This window comes from Seriola aureovittata, chromosome 13 (genome assembly GCF_021018895.1).
Source record: "Seriola aureovittata isolate HTS-2021-v1 ecotype China chromosome 13, ASM2101889v1, whole genome shotgun sequence".
Classification (NCBI taxonomy): domain Eukaryota; kingdom Metazoa; phylum Chordata; class Actinopteri; order Carangiformes; family Carangidae; genus Seriola; species Seriola aureovittata.
The window spans coordinates 16614830-16634612 of NC_079376.1; the positions used below are offsets into that span (position 1 = coordinate 16614830).

General features: G+C 42.6%; 1 protein-coding gene across 1 annotated transcript; it reads left to right on the top strand.

The window, feature by feature from the left end:
- Positions 1–469: 469 nt before the first annotated feature.
- cep170ba (centrosomal protein 170Ba) lies at positions 470–19780 on the top strand. The gene is made up of 19 exons (XM_056393590.1): positions 470–663; positions 1411–1548; positions 3468–3557; positions 4356–4434; positions 5215–5273; positions 6092–6248; positions 8993–9121; positions 10179–10673; positions 10770–11695; positions 11862–11981; positions 12472–12610; positions 12730–14352; positions 15089–15335; positions 15818–15950; positions 16360–16494; positions 16585–16673; positions 17229–17322; positions 17415–17466; positions 17617–19780. Exons 2-19 carry the CDS (start codon positions 1444–1446, stop codon positions 17838–17840), a joined length of 4896 nt encoding a protein of 1631 aa, XP_056249565.1. The 5' UTR covers positions 470–663; positions 1411–1443; the 3' UTR covers positions 17841–19780.
- Positions 19781–19783: the final 3 nt, after the last annotated feature.

The window sequence follows — 19783 nt, forward strand, 5'->3', positions numbered from 1 at the left end:
TGCCTGCAGCCCCTGGGTAGTTGATAGTTTACCTGGTTAGTGGGTATTTGGTATTGGGTAATGGGTATTGCTACAAGTAATGGTCAAGATACATATTCCATCACTGGCTACACACATAGACCATGCAAACACCTCACAGCACCATTTAGACTTTCTCTGTGTTTTTACATGGGGCAACATTTCTTAGCATTTCTTAGCATTCAAAATATCATTATATTTGATATGCTATATCAAATATAATAAATGATACTCAGATCTACTGATACTAAAAATAAAATATGCTAAATATTGATGTTTAACTATGCTATTAGAGGGCGTGCTGTGCCCAACTTTTCTTCGACACTGTGGTTTTCCGCAATCCGAAAAGAAGACGGAGTGAGAGCTCTTACCCCGCCTCCATCTCCACCTCTCAGATCGAACTCATAATGCGTTTGACGGGACTTGTCAAGCTACGTCACCATGTTGGGAGGAGGTGAAGAGGCTTTGGAGCAGAGTTTCGGGCGGTTGTTCTCTCCCAGAGGAAGAAGAGGGTGTGATCGACATTTACCTGTCCGGTGCTACCAGGTGTTCTCGTCGTGACTACATGTCGGTCGTCGAATTTCATTTGCTGTAGGACGGTAAACACTGGCTTCACTCAGGAGTAAAGCGGAGAAGGCATTAAAGGTACGTCCCTGTTGAGAGCAAATCACTGGGGAAAAAAGCTTGTTTCGGTCTAACCGGAGGCTCACTAACGTTAGCTCAACAATGTCACTGTCACCGTCAGACTCCTCTGTCACTTCACACAAATGTTAGTGCTACCTTTAAGACACAATGAATAGATTTTACTTTAACTCACAAAGACTGTTTTCGGCTAATATTTCACTGGCAATAATGTGTAGGTAGCCAAGGTTACAGGAAGTAAAAACCTGAGCACTGGAAGTTTGAGTTGTTAGCTAACGTTACTGAAATGCGCCACTTTGCAACAGGTTTCCTGACAAGCTTAATTAAACAGACACTTTTTTATAAAGGTCTTAATATCAGGGTCATGCTAACTAATAAAGACATGCATTTGTGAATTGTGTGAACATACCGTATGTCCCCTATTGGAGATATGCACACCTGTCTGTCTCTAAACTGGCTGACACACAAAATATGCTTATAATTGCATTACCTAGGTAGCAACAACCAGACATGAATTGGTTGGATAAACAGGTCTAACTGTGTCTCTGGGGTGACATGACGACCATAATCCCTACACTGAAACATGCTTTCAGTAGAGCAGCTCTTTTAGGACACCTAGCATTGTTCAGGCACACAGTTATTGAATTTTTTGGTCATGCCTTCTGAATGTTCCCTTGTGATAATTCAGGTCATTCAATCCTCAGCTTTTCAAATTTGTCTGAATATTTTCTTATTGTTTCCTTTTCCCAGGATGCTAAGAAGATCCTGACTCGTGGCCCCAACATGAGTGTGACATCATGGTTCCTGGTCAGCAGTTCTGGCACACGCCACCGGTTGCCACGGGAGATGATCTTTGTTGGCCGGGATGATTGCGAGTTAATGCTGCAGGTGTGTGTGTGTGTGTGAGAGACTTTGTATGTTTAAGCAAGAGTGTGAGGGGATGTGTGTGCTCGCTTTGCTGAAGTTTGCGTTTACACAGCAAACACCAGCAGAGTGTCACATGAACCCTAACTGGTCTTCACTGTAATCTGTGAGAGGATGCCCAGGATACATTGCATTACTCCTCACTGATGTCTTACAGCTAGTCACATAAATATGTGAAACACCAGTGGGAGGCTCCTTGCATAGCTTCGTGGGTGTGCATTTCTGAGTGTGTAACCTGGTGACAGTGCCTTCACACAAAGTTGTCCCTGACAGCCTTTCAAGTGTTGACTTAAAATGCAGCTAAGCCATTCCACTGTGTTGTTTTTCCATGCTGTGTCAGTTATAAACACAATTACTTTGTGGTCTTTCTATTATACTCTCCTTCCTATTTTCTCCTGACTCTGTATTTAGACCAGTGAAAGAGGAATTCTGCCTCAGAAGCAGTTGTTTATACTTTTCTAAGTTAGTGCGTTATGCTCAGAAAAGCTCTGCCAACCACAGAGGTCTGTTAGATTGAAAAGTTGCTCATGTCCACATTTAGGCGTCGCCTGATCCAGAAAAAACCTCAGCTTCTCCCAGTCTGAAATGATGCAGACTTTTCTGTTGCGCTGCTTAAGTGCTCAGGACTGCTTCCTGACTTGGCATGCAATCACTTTCTCCTCCAAATCGTCTTTAACGCTTTAATCTTTAGGGTTTTTCTTTTGTTTGTAGCTCATTTCATTTTTTTCCAGTTCAAACCACAGCTGAATGTCTGTGACACGAGAATCCTGTTTGGCTTGAATAGCAGAGATTGATTGTAAGTGAAGTCATATCAAATAGCATAGTTGTGGGCCTCGACTTGAATGTTTGGACTTTCTAGGACAACTGGTGTCTGATCAGTGACTCCATTACCAGTAATTAGACCATGTGTCTCCTACATAAGTGACTGCATTTTGTCTGTAGTTTAGTTGTGTATTTATTGTTTCCTAGTGCCAGATCCAACACTTTCTCTCTGATAAAAGGGGACAAAGAGAAGCTAAAGTCTACAGAGTAAGGAATGTGGAATTCTTAAAGGTGCTACACAGTTAAACTAATCAAGTGTGTAAACCGATTGATAAACCCACCATTAGGCAGTGCAGTATTTATAAGATCCACTGAGTGGATAAGCCAACACAGAGTACACATAGAAACATGGTGGTAATTTTGCAAATGGGTTTGGCAGTCACCTTCAATCTTTGTGATTTCTGTGATGCGGAGGCCAAGAGTGCCTAATGAGCAGAAAAGAGTGAGTGAGTCAGTCCGAATCAATTGCTCAGTTTGCACTTAATTGATGAAAGCATATTTAGAAGTAGGCTTATTTTTCCTCTGGTTAATGGCTTGAGTTACCCGAGCAGAGTTTGGTAGATAAGCACCATCTTTAAATTTAAACTGCTGCAAAATTTAAAGCTTGTGCATAGTGTATGTAAAGGGAAGTTCTCTGTGGCTCCATTCAAGTTTTTATCCACTCAAAGGTCCTAATTTGGGATCATAGCGTAGGAATGGTGATGAGTTTTGGGGCTGCAACTAATGATTATTTTGCTATATCAATTCATTCCATTGTTTGCACTATTCATCGATTTAACATTTAGTGCACAGAATGTCAAGAAAAAGAGCACACTAAAGTAGAGAACCCGGGGTGACGTCTTCAAATCTTTTGCTTTGTCCATAAGATATTCAGTTTACAACGATATAAAACAGATAAAAGTTGTAAATTTAAACAGTGGAGATACAGACTTGATTTTTTTGACTTGAAAAATGATTTGAATGAATCAAAATAGTTGCCAATTGATTTTATGTCGATTGGCCAATAGATTCATTGACAAAATGTTCCAGCTCTAATCACTTTTGCTTTACTTTTGTTGCAGTCTCGCAGTGTGGACAAACAGCATGCTGTGATCAACTATGACCCAAACACTGACGAGCACATGGTTAAGGACTTGGGCAGTTTGAATGGGGTGAGTGAGTACATCTCGAGTGTCAGACAACCTGCCTCTGCCCAGAGTGATAAAAGCCTCTGGGCTCCCTGAGGGCTGCAGTCTGTGTGCCAAAGAAAGGGACTGTTAGTCGGACAGTGGTAATCAGGAGACTGGATTTTCAAGCTGGCCTGAATTCTCTTTTTTTCTTCGCATTCTTCCTATCTCTCGCTCTGTATACCCCCCCACTCACTCCCTTCACCGCTCTGTTGCCACCTCATTGCACCATTATCCCAATGAAATCCAGAGTTGTGCAGTGGGAGAAGCCATTCATTGTTCTCACAGAGTGTTTCTTTTGGCCTTGGTTACGCAGCCAAACTAATCAGAGCAGAACAGTGCAAGGACCTGTAACTGAAATCCAACATGGCTGTGTTTCTCCTCCAATTATCTTGGTTTAGTCTGGTTAGAATAAGGCCTGCAAATGTCCAACATTATCTTTCTTTAAATGTAGTGATCTGAAGATAAACTCTGCAAACTCTGTCTTACTAATTATTAGTTTAGGCAGAAGATACTTAAACAGGTCAACAAACTAAGCACAGTTGCGTGTTTATTTCCACCTGGCTATTAAGCATTCTACAATAGCTGAGACTGTCATTGCATAACAACATAATCTCATCTGGTGGACTAACTTTCAATGGGAAAGGGGCCAATTGTAAAGCACCTTAAAGTGTCTGGGTGCGTGCCACAAGGTTTTAGAGAGTCTGTCACCTGTGAGTCAACACATTTACTTCATTAATGAACAGTGAAAATGATTCGATGTTATCTGTCTTTATTTTGCAGACCTTTGTGAATGACCTAAGAATCCCTGACCAGACGTACATCACCCTGAAGCTCTCAGACGTCATTCGATTCGGTTATGATATCTTTTTTCTTATTTATTGCTCATTTTACTTTAAGTCACGTATTTGTCTTTGATTGCATCTTTGTGATTCATGTAATACAGACTTTCTGCTCTTTGATTGGAATAGTTTAAGCTTGTGATTAGCAGCCCACGCTGAAATGAGCCAGTGGTTGGCTGTTTCAGTCTAGAATTTTTTGCATTTTCTTCTGTGGTCTTTTGCTCCATCGGCATGATAATCCCCTGTGGGTTTTCAGTCAGGGGTTTTAGATTATGGTCAACTGTGGACAGAAAAATCTCCTGCACCCTTTGACCACTAAATCAGAAACTCATGAATGGTGAAATGCTGTTTAGATAACAGGGGGAAAGCTGTTTAGAGTACTGAGACATTTAGGATTGCTTGTGACTAAGAGAGAACACACACACTGAGTGTTGTGTGGCATGTGATGCTGCACGTTTCAAGGAGTGGGTCACTGAAGATATGAGCTTGTTTGAATTGCAACATGTTTTTACTGCTTATCTGTTTCCAATCCGACTTGTCAGGAGAAGAAGAAGTAACTTTTGACCTCCTTTGTAGACGAGGTGGAAAGAAGACATGAACTTATATTCAGTGAAATATTTGTAACTTCACATTTACCATATTTTAGGAATCAGATTTGTGTTGTAAGTTTGTATGTTGTTCTACAAGTCCCTGTGCCAGCAAATATCTTCGCTTAGCCAGACTGAGTATATAAATAGTCATATTAACACATTGTTTTACAAAAATGTAGACATGTTTTTGTACTTTAACTCCTCCCGCACATGCTCATGTATATATCCTGGAGAAGAGTCAACATAAGGTCCCAGAGGAAGCTCTCAAAGTAAGTAATACTGACAGTCTGCTCCATTTTTTTTTTTTTTTTTTGTAGTTGCAGTGCCAGAATGCATTTCAGGAGAAATGCTTACCATGTTGATAGTGATAAAGTGCAGTGCTCTTCTGTTATTTTCATTATCGATCTGTTGTTGTTTGTTTGTTTTTTTCAAGTAATCTCTTAATCCATAAAGTACTAAAGCCCATCATGATTGTTAACTTTCTTTAAAATCTTTCTTACACAAGGGCTTTAAATTCACAAAGGCTTTAAGTTCATTCATGAATGAACAGAAAAGCAAGCATGTAAAGCAAGTAAAAGACTTTCACCAAAAAAGTTAACTTAAACTGTGAATTAATATTTAAAAAAATTCTTTGGCTAATTGATTCAGGGACTTAACACTAAAGGCTACAATTAATTTGTGGGACTATCACTGTTGGCTACAGCCACAACAAATTATACAGTACCAAATAATAAATCATAATAACATAGTGATCTTTTATTTTAATGGAAAAAATGTTGAATTGTAACTTTCTCCTTTCTGCCAGCTGAAACCATGCTCATTTTTGCAAAGGAATTACAGAAAATGCAGTCAGTGCAATAGTTTCCATTGAACAATTTTCCATTTTCTTAAAGGGCAACACCCAGTAACTAACATTTCTGTAAATGTGCCAGTGTCAGCCAGCTGGCTAATTTTCAAATGCATCTTACTGAGAGGTCCCTGGTGAATGTTCTTCCTTATACTGTATATGTCTGAGGACAGTTACATCTGTACTGATTGTTGTCAGACGGTCTCTCACATCCTGCTTCCCTCCTGTCTCTGTGTGCAGCATGAGAAGTACACCAGCCAGCTGCAGCTCAGTATAAAAGCCCTGGAGGCCAAGGCGAAAGAAAAACAGCAGCTCCAGAGCTCAGAGAGGAGCAAAGACTCTCTTTCCAATATCAAACTGCAGGACAGGGCTGAGCGCAGAGCCCACTCACTCACAGGTAAACAACTCCATCCGCACACACACTCCATCATAGCAGATATTAGCAGGGAGGCAACAGATTTTATGATGACACAAGTAGCTTAATTGTTCTTTTAGCCCAAGAGGAACTGATTTAACTGGATTTGAATACCCTGTTCACACACACAAGGAAGAGGAAGTCTTTGTGTCTCCATGTGCTGCACAACTCTGGCTGTAGATCCCTTGATAAGGCGACTGTGGCTTTTATTAGGAGCTTCCCTGGTGTGAGATTAGGATGCCATGTGAGCTGAGAGGCTGAAGCTACAAGCCTATGGAGTCAGTTAAGAAATAGATCTTGACATCCCAGTGTTGGCAGAATGAGTATACAAGAGTAAGGCCTTGCCAGACAAGCTGAGGGGTGAGGAGTTAAGGACAAGCAGCCTTATCTCTGTCAGCCATGCCTGACTGCTGACAAGAGGTGGGGTGCCTTCAAGCACACTGATGCTGCTTCAACACGTGTCCTATAAGAATTAGCGAGGTGTGTGGGGTTTTTGGTGCCAACTTGGCACTTCTGTCCACGTAGCTGGTTGTGGATTTGTTGCTGCTTATATTTCCAGTTGCTCTCACACCCTCTTTGCCCTGATCTGTACTGAGTTAATCCTGTTTTACAGTTAAGGCAACAGTTGAACAGTCAGAGAATTGTTAGTTCGAGAGACACACTTTGTGAATGAAGCTCATTCACACTGACAAAACCCATTCCAGCTGTTGTTGATTTAGCAATTCTCGTGCTTTCTTCTCTATAATGGCCCCTGTGAGCTTAGAGGGAAAACTACAACTAGTGCTTAAAATAGGACTTTTCCAGCACTAGGGTCATACCTCTCAGAGTGCCTTACAAATGTTTCATTGAACTGCAGAACTTTGGAAAACATTTGGTAAGCCTTATTTTAGTAAGGCGTCTCCTTCTAGAATAGGAGTGTGGTTGTATCTCCTGCAGCTCTAAGCTAACCGCAGTGATCCAGTGAACCTGTGACAGCAAACTCTTTCCTGAACAAGCTCACAGGAACGTTGTTTTCCTACGGGCCGTGCAGTTAATATCTGAAGTGTGACAGCAGCTTTGCAATGTGTTGTTGTGACCCAGTCCACCAATGAGATAATGAAAGTACCCGCTTGATAAATGTGCAGTGTCAAGAAGATAAGGGAAGTGTTTCATAGTGTGCCAGAGAATATAAAGCTTGACTTGTGTTGCACACTTAAAATAAGTGGAGTGTGTTAGATTTTTTTGCAGATATAGACAACATCAGTTTGTTCTCTTTCAGTTTGTTTATGTCGGCATATCTCTGATGATTTGGTGCAAATGAATTCTCTTTACCTGAATTTATTTGACTGGCAGCCTTAATGTAATGTTGTTTTTCATCTATTGGATATTTTATATTGGTTTGGGGTTTTTTCTGTGCATGCCATGTTCTCGTTTAATTCCATACAATTCTGTCACTTACATGAGTGCTGAGAGAGCTGTGGATATCTTATTCTGTCTGCTCTTGCTTGTTTTTCCCTGCAGCTGTACAGGATGTGGACTATGTCCAATCCTCCAGCTGTCTGCAGGGCAGGACACTTCACTTGTACAGTATTTGACTCAGTCAGTCCTATTTTACTCTGCCAGGGCCTGGAGCCATTCAGTATTTACTAAAGGGGCACAAAATGGATAGTTCAGTTTTCCCTGATACAGTACACATCAGCACTACATGTTTTAATGTCCCTAATCCTTGTTTAACTTTTAACTTTATAAGGCTGAATGAGAAATTAAAACTGAACTGATGAAACTGGTATTTTGACAAACTGTCAATGTCTGGCTATTTAATGTCCCATATTGAGAAATGCTGTAGTTACCAACTGTTTTATAAAACAGTGTAGTCAACATAAGTCAGTGCTGTGCTCAGTCCACTTCACCCATGTTTTCTTTAGCTAAAAGCGGAGGATTGAGTAATGGGAAAGGAATTGGTAACATGCCCCTCTGCCTGCCCCGTCACTGTGTTGATGTCTTATTGTGTGTGTCCAAGGCAACGGTGGTGAAGTGCTGTTGTTGCTTAGGATTGTGAAGCCTCCACATTAAACTCCACAGGGCTTCTTTAGCTTAGCTATCAGGTCGACAAGCAGCATCCAGATTAGTGCCAAATAGGCTGTCTGTCATGTGTGTACTGGCAAACCAGCTGCTGAACACCAGTTCGAGCGAGCATTACAGAAATAAGCCTTCATTCCCCAGGTTGCACCTGTACGAGGAGTATACCAAGGTCAATGTGCAAACGACGTGTGTCACAGTCTACAACAAGTGTCACTTCAGATGCACTGGTTATCCTATATCCTGTATTGTATTTTTTTTCTTTGTAGATTAGGATTAGTTTGTCCCGACTCACACAAGGAGGATTATGTTTTGGTGGATTGCGTGATACAGTTGATATCCCAGTTTGACCCTCACTACTCTCTCTGTGTCATGGGAATGTGTGGGAATTGCAAAAAGCCCAAAGGCTATGGGTAGTGTAACACTGTCCTTCTGAGCTCCAGTGTTGTGCAACATATGGTTGCTGCAACACCAAACCCAGACACAACACTGTTTGCTTTGTCATGTGACGTGTTGCATGTACTTATATCCAAAAGGCTGTATAAATTCAGTTCCTTGTTTGGCTTTTATTTCTTTCCAAACTCTCCTCACTGGATCTGAGTGTGTCATGTGCCTAATGTTGTGCTTTTGTCTGTGTTCGTGCTTGTGTTTGTGCCTCTGTCTGTTAGCTGGCATAGATTCTCCAATATCCAAGCCTACTCCTCTGTACGGCCAACCGTCGTGGTGGGGGGAGGATGATGATCCTGCCAACAAAAAGGTGGAAAGAAGTGGAAAATCGCCAGACCAGGAGTCTCCAGGTTAGAGAAAGTATCCGATATTTTTACTACTATGTGCACAAGGCCTGATTTAATAAAGTAATTTATACTGAAGTGTTTATATAATGTGTACTGCAGAGTTATTTGTACTGTAATAGTATTGGATATATATTGGCTAATTTGTAATGACATGCTTTTCTGTGGCACTGCTATGTGATGCCCTTTGTGGGTCACTGAGAGATGGATGGTGTTAAGCCCAAGGCAGGCTTCTGGCTGCCAGTTGTGGACTGTTAGCCAGGCCATACCATGCCAGGCCAATGGGCAGTGCCTGTCTGCCTCGTGATGGATTATGACCCTCTAAGCTGCTAGAGGGAAGGGGGCGGTGTGATTGTTGGCCTCATGTTGCCCAGGCTGAAACAGATTATTCCTGCTCAGCTACCCTCCACTGGACTCAGAGTTCCTAAACTGATATTTGGCCACATCCAGTTGGCACTCAAAGACCAACCGGCTGATTTGTTTTCTCAAGCTAACAGCTGGAATCTGTGTTATCTGTGGCTCCAAGTTTCAGGGATTGTGTGACAGTGGCATCCCAATTGAACTCCAAAAATATTATTTGTGATGATTTAGAAATGTCCTTTATGTTATGTATCGACACCCTCTTAAAATAATGGCCTAAGTCATTTTTTCAGGTTTTTCAGGAAACACAAAAAACTCAACAAAAGAGTCACACTTTTGACATAGGCCATTATACAACCGGGGGTAGAATTGCATGTTCCCCTCAACTGAGGATTCAGGCGATTTTACCAGAGGTGGCCAGCATCATGAGGGGGTGATTTAGGCAAAAAAAACATTTTTGTCAAAACATGACTTAGGCCATTATTTTAGGAAGGTGACGGTATTATGTGTAGCTATAAGTGTGTGCTTGGAGAGGGACTCAAACAAATAGCATTCCCCTGTACATCTGCTGTTACTAATTCATACTAAAATGGCATCTTCTGTATTTCTTTAGTGCACCGAGTGGATTGTGTAGAACCATGACCAATGATTGCTGTGTTTCTGTGTGTTCACTGAGACTTCATTACTTTTTTATTGTTAACAGAGCCTGGTAGAGATGGGTCCAAATATGCGACCAACGGTTCTATGTCCGACAGTCAGGCCAAGTCTATCTTCTCCTACCGCCGGGAGCCCAGCTACTTTGAGATCCCAACAAAGGAGATCCTGCAGCAACCGGCCAAAAAGCCTGAATCGCAAGTTCACGAGGTTCCCACAAAGGATACCCCCGATCCCACTCAATGTGTCCCCTCCACCCCCACACCTCCTGTGGTCCAAAGCCACGCCTCCTTCACCATTGAGTTTGATGAATGCACACCAGGTAAAATGAAGATCAAAGACCATGTGACCAAGTTTTCATTCCGCCAGCAGCGAAAGCTACCCTCCACAGAAGCTGTTACCACACCCACTGAGGTGATGTCACCAGAAAACAAAGTTGCTGATTGGCTGGTCCAAAGCAATGCTAGCATGATTAGGAGGAGGTCACAGGCTGAAGACATGTACAGTACAAACAGTGACCCGTCATTTCTGAAAACCACCAAGGGTGAGTCAGCCATACAGTTTCTGTTAGTGATTATCAACACTCTAATTTCAATAATGTGCTAACTGGCAAGCTAACTTGTTGTCTTTCCATCATCAGAAAACGACAGTGAAGATGGCACTCGCAGTGATTCAGGGGATCCTGCAATCAATGGAAAGGATTGTCTGCAATCAGAACTTCAGATTGGGTCCCAGGTGTCTCCACAACCCCTTAGAACCCCCCCACAACGCTTCACCTCCCCTGACTCTGAGGAGCCCTTGTCCTACTCTCCTCCAGAGTCGCAGTCCCTTTCCAGTCTCGGCAAGGCTGAGCCTCACCAGGCCTTTGTCATTGAATTCTTTGATGATAACCATAGAAAGAAGCGCTCCCAGTCCTTTACCAATAACACTACCCCGCCTGAGCCCTCAGGCCTCAGAGTCCAGCTGGAAAAGACAAGGAAGACCTCAAGCCCAACAGGGGAGAGACAAACCCCATTTTCACCCTCTTCCACTCCCCCAACCCAACGATACACTGTCCCCCTGAAGGGCCCTGCTTCCACAGGTCCCCAAAGAACTGGCTCTCTGCGAAGGGAGAAGACAGAGGACCGAATCAGCACCAGCTTTTCCTCCCGCTCTTCATCTTCTGCCTCTATAAGACCTTTTAGCAGTGTGGGCCGGAGATCCAAACTCGCCATGGAATTTACTGCTGAATTTCTCAAGCAAACAAAGCAGGCCTCTTCTGCCAGCTGGGAGAAAAATACATCTAGTTCCCCTATAGCAGCTAAAACAGAGGCAGTTGTAAGATCACTGTCTAGTCCCCCTCCTTCCAATGCTCCCTACCAGCCCCAGACTTCCTCTCCTGTCAACAAGCCTGTTCCCCTCAAGGCGCCTGTGATGCCCCTGGTATCTCATGGCGTGGAAGTCAAGAGCCCCATTATCGGCCTCAGGAATGAAGAGGAGGACAGTCTGAGTGATGCAGGAACCTACACCATTGAAGAAGATGTCCAAGATAAAGAGCTGGAAGAGGCACGGAGCAAGATTGACCAGGCAAGTTGTTTGATCTGTTTTATGTTCACTCTAACACAGTTGCCTAAAGGTAATAATTCACCAATGTCATATGGAAATAGTCCCACTCAGACTGAGCCTTGGACATTGGCAGTCACACTTTATCCATTCGTACACTTATCCAATTGCAATGCTTTGTTCCTGACAGGTGTTTGGTGTTGTTCAGAGCCCAGAGCGAACCGACCAGAGTGAAGCAGAAACATCATCAGCATTTAGGCCTGTTATTGATCAGGGCAGGGAGCAGCATAGGCAGAGTAGCAGTGGGCAGGTGAGGCCAGCTCCAGTGCAGGGACAGAGTCTGGTGAAGGTAAACCTTCCTGCTAAGGGTGGGATCAATGGTTGGATGTAATGATTTATAATATTAACACCAGTTCTAGATACAATGAGTTAAGGTGTTGGGTCAGTAAATCATAAATCTTTCAGCGCACAAATCAGCACGCATTGCTGTCTTGATTTGCCCTCTTGGTTTCCGCTCTTTTGATTTCTTGATTTGCCTCATCTTTCCTCGCAGGTTGTGGGTTCTTTTTTGGTTTCTCTCTCTAATCAAATTTTAGGAAAAAATATCCATGTTTCTCTAGCAGTTGTACTTCGTATTTACTCTTGAAACAGATTGATCCATAGTATCTTCTGCTGTTTGTCATATTGACATTGTTTCCTGCTCAGGAAATCATATAATTATAAACTGCACTCTCTTAAAAATGTTTAATCTTCTGTCTTTTCAAAATATATTGAATATGTTGTATGTTTTTCTCTTACAGGTTCAGCCAGCAGGTGCAGTGTTACAAGGGGCTCCTAAGTGGATGTCTTGCTGGGCCAGCTTGGCAGACAGCTACACAGAATCTGGTCCCTCATCTGGCCTCTTTGACATCCCTTCCCAGATGGAGCTGTCAGGAGGGGGTAAGCCACCTGACAAGACATGAGTCTATTTCAAATGATAATGAGAAACCCTGATGAATATGAATGATATCCAGTTCCAATATGTGTGGTTAATATGCATTAAAACTGTTTCACTTCAGCACAAGGTACAATCATCCACAAGGCCACGCTCAGCCGTAACCATGACAGTACAGACTCGAGAGCTCGACGCATCCTGCCCCAGCTACCAGTGGGGGAGAAGAGTGACATTCCAACTCCCAGCATTCATGTTCATTATGACCTGCATTCAACATTTGATGTAGCAGAGAATAGCTTAGAAGTCCCCAGGTCTCAGGATGGTGTTCACAGGTTGTCAGTGCAGGATGATGTAGAGCCTGACAGCTTGAGTGATGCCAGCAAATCCGATGATGGGTCCATCATAGAGCAGAGGAGTAGACCGCTGTCAGATACAGAGGAGAAGGAAAATGAGGAGACCATGTTCCGAGCCAAGTCTGCTTCATTCTACATCGAGTCAGAGGAGGCTGAGTCCAAACCAGAATGCGGAGGCTCAAAATCCAGCACACCTAAGACTGAGAGAAAACAAAAAACTTTCTCAACAGCCACCCTGACCAGACCGAGGAGTAACCTGGACCCTGGAAAAGTCCAGCCCAGTGCGTCAGCTCCTATCTTGGGCCAGAGGACACAGAGTCCAGAGTCCAAAGAGGGCGCAGGGTCTCCATTAATTAGACAAGAGAGCTTCACCAAGGACCGGCCTAGCAATGCCAGATTGCCCAACATCTCTAGCCAGCCGGCTCAAAAGGACCCAGACCCTGAATTATTCCAGGGAGCTTGCAATCAGGACACTCACTCTTACCTCAAAGAGACAGAAGATGTTCTGGCTGTTCTGGAGGCCAAACTCCAAGCAGCACCACCAGAAACCACTCCGTCTCCAATAATGGACTCTCTTTCTGGGGAGTCTGATGTAGATACCTCCAGCACAGTCAGCCAGCACAGCAGTAAGACCAAGTCAAACACAGTGACGAAAAAACCCTCTGCCAGTGGCCTCCATAGGGAAAGGTCTTCAGCTAGTATAGCTAGTCAGGACTCAAATCACCAGTCTGTGTCATCAGAAAAGCGCCGTTTTCAGAGAGCAGATAGCAGCAATAAGTCCGAATCTGTCAGGAGGCAAGTTGGACTGAGACGTAGTGTTGGGAAATGTGGTTCCACAGACCTAAGTGACGACCCTAACAGCTTACCTTACTCTGATCAGGAGTCTAACACCTACCAAACCCGCAGGAAGTACACTGTGCCCCTTCAGAAGGAGGAAACCAAGACCCCCAGAGTGCTCCAGGCCTTGAATCGTGCCAACAGCTTGTCAGCTCCAAGACCCACCAGGGCATCCATGCTACGTCGTGCTCGCCTGGGAGAGGCCTCAGACAACGAGGGCACGGAGACAGACAGGCTGTCACAGGAGGCGGGCAATATTTCAGCCAAGCAGCCTCAGGAAACCAAGAAACTCTCCAGGCTGGATATGCTGGCGATGCCTCGTAAGCGGACAAGCTCGTTTAACACACCAAGCGACACTGAGGCGTCCTCCACCCCACAGTGGACGGGCAGGAGCACAGGATTCTCCAACCGCAGCACAGAGTACGGCAGCAGCTCTGTTCGAAGGGCCTCTGCTCCGGCGTCGAAACCTGTAGAAAAGCAGCAGAAGTCAGTGCTCAACAAGACCCCAGTCACCCGCGGACGTTCAAGCAGTGCCAAATATGCCAGCAGCACAGCAAGTGAGTATAATATAAACCCCTGAAAATACATGTTTCATTGAATGAAATCTTGAATGTAATATTTTTACTGCTGTGACCACTTACTCATGTCAAACCAGTACTGTATAAAATAGATCACTTTGTGCCTGGATTGGAAGCAGTACAAGGTCTGTCAAACAGTCACTGTAATGAATTGGTTTGATGCATTCAAGTCCTCAGTTTAAGTACTGAAAGTTTCAGGAAATAAATCCTGGATTCTGTAGCTGTTTTTTTTTGTAAAGGTGTGGAGGGCGGGAGTTGATTCTGGACTTTGACTAACATCAATAATACTAACATTAATACTTTGATACCTTTCGGTAAATTTAGATTTTCCTTCATCTCCACAGTGTTCTCATGCATTATTGTATGATCTCACATTTATTTGCAGCCATGCTATGAGGATAATGTGGATATGATGAACACTGTAATACTTGCCTTGTATAAAATGCACTATATGGTGCTATGATCTGGTACTCAGCTTCTATACTGTGGAAGTCAAGTACTCATTTCAGTTTGTAAAAAAGTTTGTAAAAAAAAAGTACAATGAATAAGTTACAAATGTAGAGATGAGGACTTCCACTGCAACTTATCAGTTTCTTTTTCTGGGAAGGATTTTGGTGATTACGTCTGAATTACCTGGTGGTGTTTTTCTGTCCTGTTTTCTTTTTTCTTCTCTATCCTCCATCCTCCACAACTCAAACCAATTCACGACATCAAGGCTCCAGGAGGCGACAGAAAGGCTCTGACTATACCTCTACCTCAGATGAGGAGTACGACTCAAACCAGAGCACTCCTAAACACAAACGCTCCCAACCTTCCTCAGCTTCCCACAGCCCACGCAGTCAGCCTCGGCCACAGCCGGTGGTCACCCTGCGGGCAAAGCCCCGCAGCAGAGATTCTGAGGAGGAAAACCAAGAGGGAGACGCCCTCCAAAACTGGTCCACTCACAGTGCTGAGATTGCACGGTAAGATATGTTTGGTTGAGTATTACAAACAGAACTTTTTTTTCTGGTGTGGATACTAATGTGATTTCCAAGGTTCATACCTGCGGCCTTTACAGCATTTATGTCATAATACTTTTTTACATTAAGGCTTCATGTGTGACTCAGGAGCCAATACCACAATAGTTGGATTTGGTTTTATTCTGTCATAAATGAACTACATATAACACTTCAAATTCTCACAAAACAAAAAAGAAGAAAACCAAAACAAAAGACACGGAATCTTTCAAAATGGGACGCGGACACAAATAAGGTGCTGTGCCTAAAATATGATGACTGCTCTTAAGTGTTTGTTTGTTTGTTTTTTAGTCAGAACATTTTGGTCAATTTATTTTGTTATTATTGTGGAGGATCTGTGTAAAGAAAGCAAGGATTTTGCATTCAGTGGAAAATGTTTATCCTACACCTGTCAGCCATTTTTCTAACATGTTTTCCCTCCTTGTTAGGTTGAGTCAAGACCTGGCTAAAGACTTAGCTATTTTGGCCAGAGAGATCCACGACGTGGCAGGTGACGGTGATCCACAGAACCCTGGAGTGGAGAGTGACACACCTGTCTCCACAGTGACCACTCATGAACAGGTGCAACAAAGACTTTATCAGTGTCTTGTTGTAGTTGCTGTTTAATCAAAGTCACAGAGGCATCAAATCTATATTTGATCAACTGACTGAACATGAAGAGTCTTCAGTTTTTTGTCGTCTTTATCACAAAATATAGTCTTTTCTCTTTTTTGAAAGAGGAAGTATCTCTCATTGTTTAAGCTTTGGCTGTCCAGATCAGGTGCAGTTATGTAACGTGATTTCTTTTAAAATTCAATCACTGAATCTGTTCCTTAAATGAGCAAATCAGTCAATCAAACACTTGTGGTTACTATAGAACAGTACATTACAGTTTTAACTCTGTTTCATCGCCCTGTTTTTGCATCAGCCATAGAGATTGTCTCACTCTGTCTGTTTTATATCATAACACTAATTTCTGATTGTGTCATAGCTTGTTCAGCATATTCCAGAGGCTGGATTAAACTATCAGAGAGTCCCACCAAGTTCTGCATCTACAAGGGAGCCTGACCAGAGCCCAAGTGACCACGAACAGAATTCCGGGCAGCGAGCTCGGAGCAGAGACGAGGTCCGACACAATATGCTGCTTTGCCTCATTTTTATCACAACTTCTGCTAGCACTGGTAGAACGTTCTAAACTATTTATGATTTTCTCCAGGTCGTTGTGGACAACCTGATGCTGAATCCAGTGTCTCAGATCATCATGGCCATCAGAGAAAACACAGAGCAACTTGCTGACAAAATTAAGTAAGATGTTCTCACACACACACACACACACACACACACACACACACACACACACACACACACACACACACACACACACACACACACACACACATACATACATAAGCATCCTTCATTCCCAGGCTTAATCTGGGCTTGATGAAAAACTTTATTGATCCTGTCTGACAACCACACTGCACTGAGCCAATAATCTTATTAAATTAGTATAACTGAGTGAGTCAGCATACAGACTTATAGTCTGACTGACGATATGCGACTGAGAAGACAGTGATGTAATCTTCTGAGGAGATTAGATGGAGAATAAACAGTTGTGTTTGAAAGCTTCCATTGTGAGATGTAGCCACAGTTTGTTCTTTTCTAGTCTTTATTTAATCAAAAAAACAAAAGACAATCAAAGAATAAAAATATGTTACAATTAAAAAGCTCCTAAAGGGTCCTGCACTCTCAGTATTCTAAATCTAAATCAACATTTTGGGTACAACAATGTCGATTGTCCCTTTTAAACACTGTAAGATGACAACTTACTAACACCTGCACTCGGCATTATACACGCAGGGTTCTGTTCCAGGACAGGGTGGATATCTGGGAAGAAATTGAGGCAAAGGTTAATTCTGACAATGATGTCCCTGTTGTCAAAACCTCCAACAAGGTTGGCGATTTCCTTTTGTGCATTTCCAAGCTAAATTGTTAAAATGCTAAAAATACTTTGTGTTTGAGCTAAGTCAGATGTCTGTATTTCAGGAAATCATGTCTATCTTGAAAGAACTTAAGAGAGTTCAACGACAACTTGAGGGTGAGTCACACCGTTTATAGACAGTATAAATCTAAATAATCTATTATTAATCTATAATCTATAATTTGTCTTTGAAATGCTACTACTAATTCTTTTTAATACTTTTGCTAAGTGAGCCCCAACTTCTTGTCTGTTATTTTGTCTATCCAGTCATTAACACAGTCATGGAGCCCAGTGAGCAGCTCGAAGCATCCAAGGCCTCAGCCTCTGCCATCACGTCCTCGTCTGGAGTTCAGATCTCTAGACCTTCTTCCTCGCGAGACTGGAGAACCGTCCACTCTGTGTCTAAACGAGGTGGCGGCCCGAGGCCCGGTGACGGTGTCAGGAGAGCAGCTGTGACACCAGATGATCTCAGAAAAGGATATTTGGTCTGAGATCTGATGCAAACACAAAGTGCTGACTTCTGCTGTTTCACCACACATGCAGGTGTCGGGCCATTGTGTGCGGATTGAAACCAAGAGGGTGGAAGTGAGACTGGATACTCAGAGCTGTACCCCCCTGCACATTCAAGCATACACACTACTGCACTATGAGCACTACACACCTACACTGTGCTGTAATACACAATGAGGCCTGCACTAAAGGCCCTTAAAATACACTCATCTGTGATGATTTGAGGAAGTACCATAATACCCCCCTTCACCTGTGAAAGGCCTCAAAACTATACTTGATTCTGTGTGTTGGGGATTGTTCTCATTATTTACCATTGATATGACCAATTTAGCTGATTTTAAAAGCTCATTGTCATTATTTGGTTTAATTGAAAACCAACCTGAGCTTAATCAACTCAGGGAAATTTATTAACAAATCAAATATTTGTGTTTAGTGACAAATAAAATATTTGTTCTATTCAGAAAAAAAGGCACACAGATGTTGGTGTACTGTGTGTCCTTGGTTTTGTCTTTGTTGTTTGCCACTTTTCTCTTTGTGAACCAGATTCATGGACGAATGTAAAAAGTATTTATTAGGGGTCTTTTGTGAGACACTGGGTATTTTGTATCCGAGACAACATAGCTTTGGGAGAGAGCTGGTAGACTCTAGTGCCAGACCAATTCATATTACATTACACAGTCGCTACCAGCCAATATCTTGTGTATTTATTCACATATTTCCCAGTGGACCGACTGTGTCCAGGTCTTCTATCTATTTTGCGCAGCTGGAGGTGAAAATCCCTCAGGAATGTGTGTCCAAATGGAAGTTGTGGCTGAGTCCATGGTTTAGTCACCTGGCAACCACAAACTCAAGTGGCTATAAAACACTAGTAGCCAGTTTTCAAGCGTTCCTGTGCTTCTACCTTCTGAGAAATGCATTTTTATTTGTGTTAAACACAGTATGGGGCTTGAAACTTGTTTTTTTTGTTGTGTTGTCCTCCATGCCTGAAGATCACAGTTAGCTCTGAGGGTTTGACAATCATAAAAAAGACTGACGGGAATAAGTCTCCTTTATCGGTGTTGTACTGAGCTCATCACACAACACTCAAACCTCCATATGTTGGTGTTAAACACTAAGAGCTGGTATAAGATGTGATATTTCCTCAGTCTGTCCAGTCACAAGGTCCTCACATGACAGGAGAAGTAATGTCATTTTTTTTTTAGCATATATGTTGAGAAATTGTGTGAAACTGTAAATCTGATTGTTAGTTTGTGACACTCTGTTGTTCACTATGTAAATATCTAAAGATATCTATATGTCCTACAAATTACCTCTCAATCTTGTCTTTTGCACTAATGTAGTACAGCAATATCCCCTCAACCTGATATGCTGCAAAACTGAAAGCCTTTACAGATTGTCAGCATTTGATGCTGTTGGAGTTGAAGCAGGAAAAAAGGCAGTACCAGTAAACCAGCAAGTTCCCAGTGCAGACTGTACATGTGATTGTTATTGGGAAGTACCTATAAGTGCCACAGAGCTGTGTGGGGATAATGTTTCATGCAGCCAAGCACAGTGGTTGTTTACAAACTCAAGCAAAAACTGAATGTTTGTTCTTTCTTGCTCAAAGTATTGCTGCTACTTATCATCTTTGGGATAGTATTTTCCCTTTGCTTTACTCCATCTAAGCTACAGAAAGTCAGAGTTACAGTTGAACTCTTCTGTGTCAAATTTCTGTCCCATTTTTGAGATTCAGTTTCTGTTTCCCCTCCTTCCCCCCCCACCCCCACCCCCCCAGAATGATTTGGTTGTAATCTTGCTGTCTTGTTAGCTGGTATTTATGTTTGGTTTTTTGTGTCATTTCTTAGATGGTGATTCCAGATTTGGTTTTGTTTTTGTTTTTTTCAAATAAATTTGATTAGCAAAGCAGTTTTATTTGACTCTTTGT